Source organism: Prosopis cineraria, unplaced genomic scaffold, assembly GCF_029017545.1.
Source record: "Prosopis cineraria cultivar Desert tree isolate PC_DT_omini unplaced genomic scaffold, ASM2901754v1 PC10, whole genome shotgun sequence".
NCBI lineage: Eukaryota > Viridiplantae > Streptophyta > Magnoliopsida > Fabales > Fabaceae > Prosopis > Prosopis cineraria.
The window spans coordinates 1,447,502-1,458,820 of record NW_026555341.1 but is presented as its reverse complement, the minus strand read 5'-3'; the positions used below and the strand labels follow the sequence as shown (position 1 = coordinate 1,458,820).

General features: G+C 38.5%; 2 protein-coding genes across 2 annotated transcripts; one reads left to right on the top strand and one right to left on the bottom strand.

The window, feature by feature from the left end:
* The first annotated feature begins 308 nt into the window (after positions 1–308).
* Positions 309–2,329, top strand: LOC129322118 (thioredoxin H-type). Its single transcript, XM_054968189.1, has 3 exons — positions 309–470; positions 1,813–1,935; positions 2,030–2,329. The coding sequence occupies exons 1-3, from the start codon at positions 381–383 to the stop codon at positions 2,171–2,173; spliced, it is 357 nt and encodes a 118-aa protein (XP_054824164.1). The 5' UTR covers positions 309–380; the 3' UTR covers positions 2,174–2,329.
* Positions 2,330–2,424: 95 nt separating this feature from the next.
* Positions 2,425–8,276, bottom strand: LOC129322116 (beta-galactosidase 3). Its single transcript, XM_054968185.1, has 19 exons — positions 7,827–8,276; positions 7,635–7,730; positions 7,414–7,526; positions 7,168–7,234; positions 6,948–7,040; positions 6,590–6,733; positions 6,240–6,328; positions 6,054–6,159; positions 5,871–5,958; positions 5,411–5,529; positions 5,168–5,332; positions 4,822–5,000; positions 4,488–4,597; positions 4,299–4,408; positions 3,935–4,045; positions 3,745–3,858; positions 3,456–3,658; positions 3,039–3,375; positions 2,425–2,948 (listed from the first exon to the last, which is right to left on the bottom strand). The coding sequence occupies exons 1-19, from the start codon at positions 7,995–7,997 to the stop codon at positions 2,814–2,816; spliced, it is 2,550 nt and encodes an 849-aa protein (XP_054824160.1). The 5' UTR covers positions 7,998–8,276; the 3' UTR covers positions 2,425–2,813.
* Positions 8,277–11,319: the final 3,043 nt, after the last annotated feature.

Here is an 11,319-nt window from a genome sequence, read left to right as displayed (position 1 = left end):
TTAAAATATTAAATACTAGTGTATGAATAGTGTGGGTGATTCCACGTGCCTGAATGTTATATTATTAGGTGCATAAATCAACAACTTCAATACAGAAAAATAAATATCCAAATTCTTACGTTGCGTAGGAATAGTGATTAATGATTAATGATTAATGATTAATGAAACACTTTAATGAGAATGCGCGAGCCACACTCGAGGCATCGAATGATGGTCATTTTACGCTGCATAAGAACCTCAGCCTGGGCATCACGACTCATGGCAAACTCGTAAAAAAGTCAAAAACTGAAGGCCTTTTTCACGAGATCTGCTTATTTAAAGTTGAGGTCGTACGCTAGCAGCCTTCGCGAAATTGGAGAGCTCGAGAATACAGGAAGAAAATGGCAGGCGAAGAGGGTCAGGTCATCAGTTGCCACACCGTTGAGGCGTGGAACGAGCAACTCCAGAAGGGCAATGACTCCAAGAAACTGGTTTCACACCTCTCTCGTTTGCTGCTTATCTCTAATTCGCTGGCTTTGTTGCTAATGGATCTGTTCTTTTATACTCCGATTTGGTTTATCCGCGTTGTATGTGACGCGATTCTGATTGATGGGTTTCGTTTGGTTTGCCATTATCTGGATTATGCTAAAAAGCGTGCAAGAATTTGCTGAACTTGATGGATGAACCACTTCATCATGCGACGACGGTTTTTTAAAACTCGTTTTTCCGAACCTTATGTGTCTTGACATTCGATTCTACAAGTTTATTAGAATTCGCCTTTTAAATTGACCTATATATACCAATAACGCGTCTTTCAATTGCCTCTAAAATCTGCTTGCCCCAAGGAAAATGAGATTAATTACACTTTGGGGTGATATTGACTGTGATTTTTATTGCGCGGTTCGTACAACAGTTTAAGCTACTGGAGATATGAAATCTTACGCTTTGTGCTGGTTAGATTATTTGGTAGATGAATTAAGCTGTACTTCTGAAATTGTTATATGTATAATCTCCTCATGAGAATTAAGAACTGACCTTTAAGATTCGTCAAATTCAAAAGTATAGGTATCGGATTGAAAGCTGAAGCAAACGCTTGATGGTTTTAAAATTTATGTAGCTTGATTGTACTGTAGTTATATATGGTTTTCTCAATTCGTGCCTCCCCGTGTATGCAAGGGTTAGATAGAGAAGGAAATACTGATGCTTTACTCGTGATTTTCTTTTTTTTTTTTGGGGCAAAAAAAGCACCCACACCATTTGACTATTATCACACGTTCAATCTATTCAACAAACAGTGTAGTCTAGTGCTTTATTCTCATTCTCTCTTTTGGGGGAGGAGAGAATTGGATCTCAACCTGTTCCCTGATTTTCATCTTGTTCTGGAATTAGACCTATCTTAAAACCTTCAGGATTTGTGGCATATGTTTGATAAAGAAGCAAGTCATGAAAAGCACCAAGCTATGAAAGAGGAAGGCGGTGTTGAAAGCTGGGAACATAATTGAACAAGACACTGATAAAAAGTTTTTAAGCATGATTTGGAGTTGCTCCTTCCCCCATCTCTTTTTATGCTATATATATATATATGACAGTCTGATGGAGCATTTTATTAAAATCTGGAGTCTACCCAACCCATGTTTTAAAACTGCATGGTGGAAAACTAAACAAAGAAACAGTAGCTCCTATACATTGAAACTTGCGATGTTATTGATCATGTAATAAACTGCATATTATGAAGTTGAGCGAAATCTGCTCTTGGTGGATTTAAATTGGAGACGTTCTCAAATCAGAGGTTTTCTGTTGTTGTATGGAGACTTATCTTAGTATTTGACCCAGATCGTTGTGGATTTTACCGCTTCTTGGTGCGGACCATGCCGTTTTATTGCACCAGTCCTGGCTGAGCTGGCCAAGAAGTATCCAGGCGTCACGTTTCTCAAAGTTGATGTGGATGAATTGAAGGTAAGAGAAAAATCAAAACTTGTATAACACCTCTCCCTCTATCCTTGGAATGTCCTCTGAATTCAGGGACTAAACAATTTGTTGATGTATGCAGTCTGTTGCTCAGGACTGGGCAGTGGAAGCAATGCCCACCTTTGTGTTCCTGAAAGAGGGGAAAATTCTGGACAGAGTGGTGGGAGCAAAGAAGGAAGAATTGCTGCAAACTCTTACTAAGCATATGGCAATAGCCAGCGCTTAATCTAGCTTCAGAGAGTGCCATAGGCGTACTATTTGGTGTTGGTTGTGTTTTTATGTTATTTCATGCCATCAGCTTCTGTTTACTCTTAATCCTGGATTGCCAAAGAATAATTATCATGTCTGGTGAAGGGCATATCATAGATTTGAGATTTCAGTAGTTTTCCTGATTCTCACCCCTGATTAGCTACTCATTTTTTGACGCAAGAAAGTGCAACAACTTCATCAATGGTTACAGCAGGATCCACTCCCAACTTGAACATAATTTGGGGTCTGATTTGCCCCAGTGATGCAATCAACCAGATAAGGAACACAACACACCAACGAAAATGCCTTCTCCCAGTGCCCATATCCAGTAAAAAGGTCGGGGACTGGGACTCTAAATTCACAAAGAAGGGTCCAAAATGTAGACCCCAGGTTTCCGATTCACCTATGACTCATTTTAAACGGCCTCTTAAGCCACTTAAATTACAAATTACATGCCTTTGGCATAAGAAGAAATCTACTTTTATGAAAAACTATGGCACTCATCCAATTCAACTACCATTACCTTTAACCTGCACTCGTTATTCCGTCTTCTTTTTGGTTGATGGTATACGGTTAAGTCACTACACACTACACGCAAAGGGTACTTCGTTTGCCCATCAATTCCTCCAGTACGCGGTAGTTGGAGCACAAACAGCTTCCACTGATAACCTCTTCAAGATATTCGGACACGGGTCTCGCCCAAAGTTACTATTTGATACAGTAACTATGCACCTCGGCTTTCCACTACATTTCTGTCAAAAAATGAAACCAAAGCATACCATTAATTACCTTAAATTTATGAAGCAAATAGTGAAATTAAGAGTGTTCACAGTCAGATGTACCTTCTCCAGAATGGTATATGATGCTGGAGCATGGCAAGTCCCTTGCTCATAATTCCCACAAGTCCCCAGAGGAGTTCCAAAGCTTGCAAATTTAATAGCAGATATGGTTTGGCCAGGACTACAATGCAAGTGAACCTTCGGTGGGTGGAACTCTTCTGACTTCCCATAGCTCTCAATGTGCCAATTCTTGATATTTGGGTGGTACTCGGAGACATCAGCACATACACTACTCACTGATCTCTTGACTAGTGAAATTCTAGAAGGATCACCCCCAAGCTCCTCAAAAATAACCAACAGATTTTGAGTTGGCTTCAACCAAGATCGAGGTACGTGGTACCTTAAGTATTATGAGCAGAATGAAATGTTGTCAGAAATACGATAACTGCTATCAAAGGCTTCAATGTTGTTATCACTCACCATCGCTGGGTTGGTTGGCCGCAGCCAAGTTGGCACTTTGTAGGTCTAAATGATCCTGCGTAGTTGCAGTCATTGCAATTACCAGTAGCAAAAGCAGTCCAGTATCTTCCAATACTCTCTCCGTTAATCCATATCTGACCTTTACCCATGCCCTCCATATCAAGTGCCAATGGTTCGTCTCCTTCAGGAGCATCAAAATAAGTCTGCACAGTTCATAAAACATCAAGCCTATAATTTTAAAGCCAACATTCTGTCGAGTCAACTTTTACACATCATCCTTTGTTTTTACCTTGTGCCATGTCAATGGTTGATTTTTTTGCACCGCTATAGCTGACTGCATCCACTCAGCAGAAGAGATGCCGTCAGGAGATGCGAGATTCATGGCCTCTCCTTTTAGACCAACCTACTTAAGCGATGAGTCTCAGGAAACTTTCATATAAGGATGAGCCAATTAAGCATCTAAAGTAAGAATGAGCAACCTGATAAGTCCATTTCTGCCAGGACAAGTCCCATTTTCCCTGATCAAGTCCATGGAGAGCAACTGGACCTAGGATTCCAGTGTTCCATGTCTCAAAATGTCCTCCAATGTTCTTCGGCAACAAGCAACGGAAATGCATTTAGTGAGTGATGATAGCCATCAGATGATAGAATTAAGCAATAAATGCTTTTTCGTTGTTATTTTTTCTTGCCCTTTTTTCTTTTCCAGGGTAACCGAAGTCAGTAGATTTTTCAGATGCCAGAATGGTTTGACTCCGTGTAGAATAATACTCACAAAAGCAATAACCATTGTGCAACAAATCTTACAATTTCAGGTTGGAAATAAAGGTCAGAAAGACAACTCACTGGAAGTCCAACAGCAACACTTAGCAGAGCTATTCTGTTTGTCCCAGCTTGAAGATTAACCTTGCCGGTATATGTGAACCTCCTATCCTCCCTTGTTCCATAGGCAGAACCTGTTTTAGGGATATATGTATAGTTTTCATTCAACAATAAGCTGAAAAAGTCAACTATAGAGTCAAATGAAGTGTATACCAGAAAGTTGACCGTTGATGAAAACATGCACAGCATGGCCTGTGGACTGAACAATGAGAGTGGGAAGTTCTCCTCCACGCAGAAAGGATTCAGATGAACCTATATCAACACTGTAGGCACATTGACATGAAATAAATTACTACAACTGAGGGAATTGTTAAACACAATGAATCAATAAAGGTCATGGCATCCATATGTGAAGGCATGAAAATAAAATAGCACTTTGTTCTTTCCTCTGGGATTACAAAGCTATGAAAGGCTTTAATAATTTCATTATGGACCTAAACAAACCACCGAAGAATCAAATTTACAACATCTAGCAATTCAGGCTTACCTGGTTATGTACCAAAGATAATCACTTGCATCTCGTGTTACATTTATCTGCTCCAAGAGACCAGGTGCTGTGTATGTAGAACTTTCGTCCAGAGAGGATAGATCTTCATCAAACCTCTCCCATGAGAACATCTGGGTATTTGTTGGCAACATTTGCATCTGTGATGTTTGCACTCCAACCTAAAAAACGGCAGTTAAAGAATTCGTTGGTCTTGATGTGTTATAAACAACTGAATTGAGATGAATATGAAAAGGTTGTCTCCCGGAAACCATGAGTATAATAACTGAGTACCAATAAAATAAGATGATTTTGTTTAGACTCTTTTTTTTTTTGTTTCCTTATGTACCTTCGCTGTATTAAAGACAACATTTCTACAATCTGGAAGGATGCTGACAGACCAAGGAGGCAAGTTATAGTGCATATTATTGAACATCACTCTAACAGATGATTTTTCATCAAAGTTTGAAAGAAAAGCAGCACAATCTCCAGATTCTGTACTATACACATGAGCCTGGAACATTGGTAAACATACTTCAATTAGTCAAAAAAACTAAAATGCACAAGCACATGACTAGGAGTAAGTTAAAACCTGTTGGAAGCTCCCTATTTGAGTAACAATTGGGTCAACTGAAACTAAAGCACGCTCACACATCTTAATTGCCCTGTGAAGCTCCTTTAGATGACCATATTTTGGTTGTCGAATCAAACCTGTCATTGTTTTGCAGTAGTCAACATGCCTCAGTGATATCTTATGTAGAGTTCAACTGTGATAACTAAATACCAGAAGATTTAACTATTAGAGTTTTAATGAGTCACTACCAGCTTAGTGAAAGATGGGGAGTATTTGGACTTTAAATTGTTATTTTGCATGTATAAAAAGCCACCGGAAAGAACTGTTAGGAGTAAAGTTTATACACACGGCATTATATGCTAAAATTCTGTAAATTTCCATTTTGATACTCTTCATTTCTCTTTCCTTTCTTGTCTTCAATTCAGTCAAATTTAAAAACAATGTAAAATGTGAACAGTAGAGAATTTTTGGTTCTCACCATATTCATCCAGTGGAGCATCATAGTCGTAGCTGGTAGTGATGAAAGGACCTCCAGCTGTACGTCCAAAATTTGTTCCTCCATGATACTGCAGTAATATGCAATATACATTACAAGGACCTTGAGTGGGTGTCAACATTTATCAAATTTAGAATTAGAATTAGTTTAGCAGAAGCAACTGACCATATAGTAGTTGACAAAGGACCCTCCCTTGGTTATGAATCGAGCAACTGCAAATGCCAAATCCTGGACAGGTCGTTTGTGAATTGGACCTCCAAATTCTGTGAACCTTTATAATTGACAGAAGAATTAGACAGGCTTTTTCTTGATACAATACAAATATTTGATAGTCACAACAAAAATGCTTACCAGCCACTCCAAGCCTCTGTCCAGATTGAAGGCTTATAAGGTCTATTGGGAGTAAATTGATCACAGTAAAATCCATTGCAAGTGTTAATCTGTCACCATCAACCAGGAAACAGATTGATTTATCAGCCACATTCCTTAATGGGCATGCAAGGCTAAAGGGCTGCTATTGGTGGGTGCATATTTTCTCTCTCTCCAGATATATAATCGCAACAATAATTGCAATAATATAAGTAGAAACAGGCTCGAAGAGAAGACATGTCAAAAGAACACATGATTGCTGTTGATATTAAACAACTTTCAGCCTTTCAGGAGATCCTAGAATCAGCAAGATGAAGAGTAGGGATTCTCACCACTGGATCTGGTGCATCATCTTCCTTACACATCACCCAAGGGACCCCAGTTCCCATTTGGACAGCCATTTTTGCAGCCCAAGTCACATAATTGTGGCCAGCAGCTCCAAGTAACTTACTCTGTGCCCCATACTCATTCTCAATCTGAAAAAATACATTTTGTATGTATCATTGCTTTAGCTAGATCTAGCTGAAGAAATAATAACCCTCGGAGCCTTTTCCCCCTAAAAAAAAAAATTATACCATTGCAGATGTTTGATAAGCGTTTAATAATCCAGTGAAATTGGTAGGTAGTCCATGACTAGAGAAATAAGAGTGTGCACTAAAGATTAAAAGCCAAAGCCCAACGAGTTTTTACCTGAGAGAGTATGATGGGGCCACCCTGAGATTCAAAGAGATTTTCGCTCTTCATCATCTCCACGATCTTCGCAGTGAACTTTTGCATTTCCCTCTGCACAAGAAGTTGGTAAGTATAAATGAGAAATAAGTGTTTCCCAAGCAACGGCGAATTCCTTTTAACTAATAATTCCATACAATACGTATGGCCAATAAGGATAAGGAAAGTGAGCGCGAGAGACCTTAAAAGGTTCATTGTCTGTTCTAAAGCTTATTCCCGGAACGTACTTCAGCCAAACGGGAAATCCTCTGCGCATAACGAAAATAAAAAGATTCTAGCGTCAATTGAACATCGTCCTGTAAGGCTAAAATCTCAAGTTTGGGAAAAAATAGAAACAAACAGCAACTTTATATGGGAGAGAAGGAATAAGAAGGGAAAAAGAATCTCGATAAGAAAACGAAGAAGGGGAGACAGAGATGGTAAGTACCCGAAATTCCATTCAGCACACACATAAGGTCCAATGCGAAGATGAGCATATAGGCCTACTTTTTGAATTGTCTTTACGAACCTCACTAGATCGTATCGTCCTTCAAAATTATACTGAACCGCATGCAGAACTCACAAATTAAAACCATACATTCTCAAGTACAGCTAAAACAGAAGTAGAGCAAACAGAGTTAGCGCTTCAGAGAAGAGAGAGTGAAGTACATTGCCAGGCGAGGGCTCGTGAACATTCCAGAAGACATAGGTTTCAATCGCATCTAAACCTCCATCTTTTGCCTTGTGAATCAGATCTTCCCACGTCTAAGCAGCGGTAATTTCCCCAAGAAGATTAGAAGCGTCACGACAAGTAAGATTTAACAAGGAAAAATGATGATAAATTGGGAAGAAGCAGCTTACATCAGGGGTACTTCTGGGATAATGTATGGAGCCAGAGAAAAGGATTCTTCTCTGCCCATTGATAATGAGGGCCTTCCTGTCATAGGTGACACTCGAGTGAATCAACTCAGAACCCAGGGAAAAAACCAAGCAAAAAGCAAGCAGCAATTTGGAAACCGAGCTAGTTTCCATAATTTTCCCAAGCACCGCAGCTTTCTCGTCTCAAGGCGCGAGCAAAACGAAATGCAGTAAGAAAATGTGAACACTGAAAAAATGGGAGTGCTGATACTAAAGACTCTGGTCTTGCAAGAGAAGGGGAGGGGATGAAACGGTCACAGCCGCTGCATTCCTTGAAGAGGCGCCACCACCGCTCTTCCAGGTCTGGGTCTGAGGCTCTGAGCAAACCAATTTATAAAGTTTTTCTTGTGCACATCTTTTCACCCGCGATTATCCTATCACATATGTCGAAGGGCTGCGAGCTCCAAGGCTAGCAACTTAGCATTTGTAAAGTAATGTAGGTAGAAGGGTAACAATAAAATTACAGAATTGAAGACTAATTATTTAAGCGAACATACACCCACGCACTCGGTTGTTGGTCCTGCATAATCAAGATGCGAATGAGAAATAACTTTAAGCCACCTCATTTAATCTTTCAGACTCTGCTATACATGAAATTTACGTCTAGTTGGCAAACACGTTACCAACGGCTTTCATGGTTTGGACAAGTATGGAACATATTCACATGTAGCTTACTAAAGCGCTAAAATTACATGATTTCACGTACGACATGCCATTTTCAGTTGGTTACCATTGATGGCTAAATGTAATTGTTTAGCAAAAGAAAAACAATAGCATTTAAGATTTGCCAAATCAGTTAGGGCGTAATAATGTGATGAATTTCCCCTTGAACTGAAAGTGAGTCTTCATAAACAAGGACTAAAGTTATATGAGCAGCTGACACTCAGCGATGGGCTGAAGGCCAGGTAGGACTTGGAAGAGTAATGTGGAACAGCTTCAGTGATAATAAGTAGTATAATAATAAATAAATTAATGAAGGTATATAATATAATGACAAAATAAAAGAGTGGATTTGACCAGTAAATGAGGCGGTGATGGAAGGGCAAGATGGAAAAAGGAAGATATAATACTAATACCAAACGCTAAAGGAAGGGAATGAATGAAGAAGGCCGTGCCTCATTCGCCGCTTTTGTCTCGGGGCACTGCACAGTGGTCCCCACGGACCACGGGGCCAATTTCATGTGAACGCCACTTTCTTCTCCCACTACTCGTCTTCTCCGCTTGTCAAGTAACGCCACTTAATTTATTGTTACAAATTTGTAAATTCAGCTCATGAGTGAACATGGAATTATAACTTATAATCACCCACCCAGTATGCCATATCCTATTATTGTTACTCTTGGCAGCACAAAACCAAAAAATAATCATTTTGCTTACTCAGTCAAAGGAAAACCTCCGATGGTTAATAGACAGAAGAATTGGCTTCATCGTCAATTGAAAAGTTAAAATTAAATTACACTTATCCTTTTTTTTTTATTATTAGGAATGGTCATTTCCACAAATCACAGGATACCTTTTGAGAAAAGAATAAAGAAAAATCCGTCGGCTTTTAAGTGGATCCAAACTCTGACCAACACCTTTATTGTTATTATTTTTAATTAGTTTCCCAACTACTTTTTCCGGCAACGACCTAGGCATGACAGCAAAAATACGAAACAAATGTGAGAAGCTCCGTCTCATTTACCGAACCTAATAAGTTAGTGTATACTACTAGTACAGTGCGTATTTGTCCTTGGTGGTGGCTAGGTGATCAACTTAGCTCCGTCGCCCTTTTTCCATAAGGAATCGTGACCCTTCGCGGTAAGTAACAATGACACGCGCACACATGATACTCACACACTTTACCCTTCACCACAAGAAGCATAAAGAAAGTCACAATCTTCTTTTTTTTAGAACAAGTGCGTCATTAAGTGAAGAGGCTGTCCTGTGGAGTGTAGAGAGTATGGCGGCAGTAGGTGAAGGGGGAATAGTGACATGGCCATTTAGTTGGCAAGAGCTGAGTGTAACGGAATCACCTAACGAGGGATGCTGTTGTGTAACTGCAAATGTTGATTGGAGGAGCATTGGCTTTTTTTCAAGGGAAAGAGTAGAAAGGCCTGGATTATTGAGTTGAGGAATCACGTAGGTAGGGTGTGTGAACAGTCATCATGTGCTGCTTGGCTAGTTTAATTAATTTATGAGGAGGGAAGGAGGGGAGGGTCAACGATTAATCAAGGAGAGAGGGAAGTGAATGAGTGATGATGCGTGGCGGAAGTCCCCACATGGGACAAAGATAGGCGCGGGAGCGAGAGGGAGCCACTTTAAGTTGTAATTTGAAGTGGTCTGGCTGTTAATTGGGTTGTGATCTCAATTCTCAATCCATGAGACTTCAGCGGCGGAAACAACGCAGGAAACAACGGACTCACCAACCCCTCTTTTCGTTCACCTGCCGCTTGCGTGTGTCTCGCCCCTCCTTTCTTGCTTCTCTTCCTCCCCTCTCTAATGTCTCCCCCATCCCATGCTGTCTTCACTCTTCCCAGCTCTTATGTGAAAATTGAGTGTCAGTAGCATGCCACCTAAGTATTTTTTGTTTCTTCAAGTAAACTTTAGTCAACTTTTCCAGTCTATTGAGGGGACAATGTATCATTTTTAAAAGAATCAAATACATCGGACTCCTTGAGTTTTGCTAAAATTAAAAAGGTCTCTCCTCTAATCATAAAAACCCACATTTTAGTCTAATTTTTAACATGATTAAGAATATTCTATTAAAAATTTTAAAATACTTAATTTTATTTGTAATTGTGTTAAAAATTTTGGAATTATTAATTTTTCCTTATGATCTAATTATCTACTATCTCTCTTGGTTTAAAAAACTTTAAATAATTAAATATGTCAATGTTTAAATAAATAATTTAAAATTTTGTGTTGAAATTAGTGAAATTTAAATAAAAATAAACATAAATTATATTAATAATTTATTATATTAAATCCTTATTTCGTAAATTTTTTAACGCCTTGTTTGAATGTTATTTTAAACAAGTATTTTATTTTTAAAAAATTATTGAATAAATATATTCACATGATTAAAAACAAAATTTAAACATGGATTAAAAAGTAAAAAGTTATATGTATTAATTTTTTGATGTAATTTGAATGATTTTTAAACCTTATTTATATTTAAAGAGCGTTTTTTGATCCGACATATATAACTTAACAGTTAATTAATAATTGAGTAGATAAAAATAAAATATTAAAAATAGATGTAATGTTTGTGTTTTATAATGATTTATATTGGGAGAGGTTTGTGTATGTTTCAAAAATAGAATGAAAACATCTGCAGTTAAGGTAAAACATGATAAGGTTAAATTATTTTACTCTTTTTAAAAATATTAGCTGACATTGCATCATTGGATACTTAAGGGTACTAATTAATTGAGCCTCACTAAATGCTTTTTTG

Coding starts and splice junctions, on each gene's coding strand:
- LOC129322118 (XM_054968189.1), top strand. CDS start 381: ATGGCAGGCGAAGAGGGTCAGGTCATCAGTTGCCACACCGTTGAGGCG. Junction 471..1,812: donor GCAATGACTCCAAGAAACTG/GTTTCACACCTC, acceptor TATTTGACCCAG/ATCGTTGTGGATTTTACCGC. Junction 1,936..2,029: donor TTGATGTGGATGAATTGAAG/GTAAGAGAAAAA, acceptor TGATGTATGCAG/TCTGTTGCTCAGGACTGGGC.
- LOC129322116 (XM_054968185.1), bottom strand. CDS start 7,997: ATGGAAACTAGCTCGGTTTCCAAATTGCTGCTTGCTTTTTGCTTGGTT. Junction 7,235..7,413: donor TGTGCTGAATGGAATTTCGG/GTACTTACCATC, acceptor CGTTATGCGCAG/AGGATTTCCCGTTTGGCTGA. Junction 5,001..5,167: donor TTGTCTTTAATACAGCGAAG/GTACATAAGGAA, acceptor GCCGTTTTTTAG/GTTGGAGTGCAAACATCACA.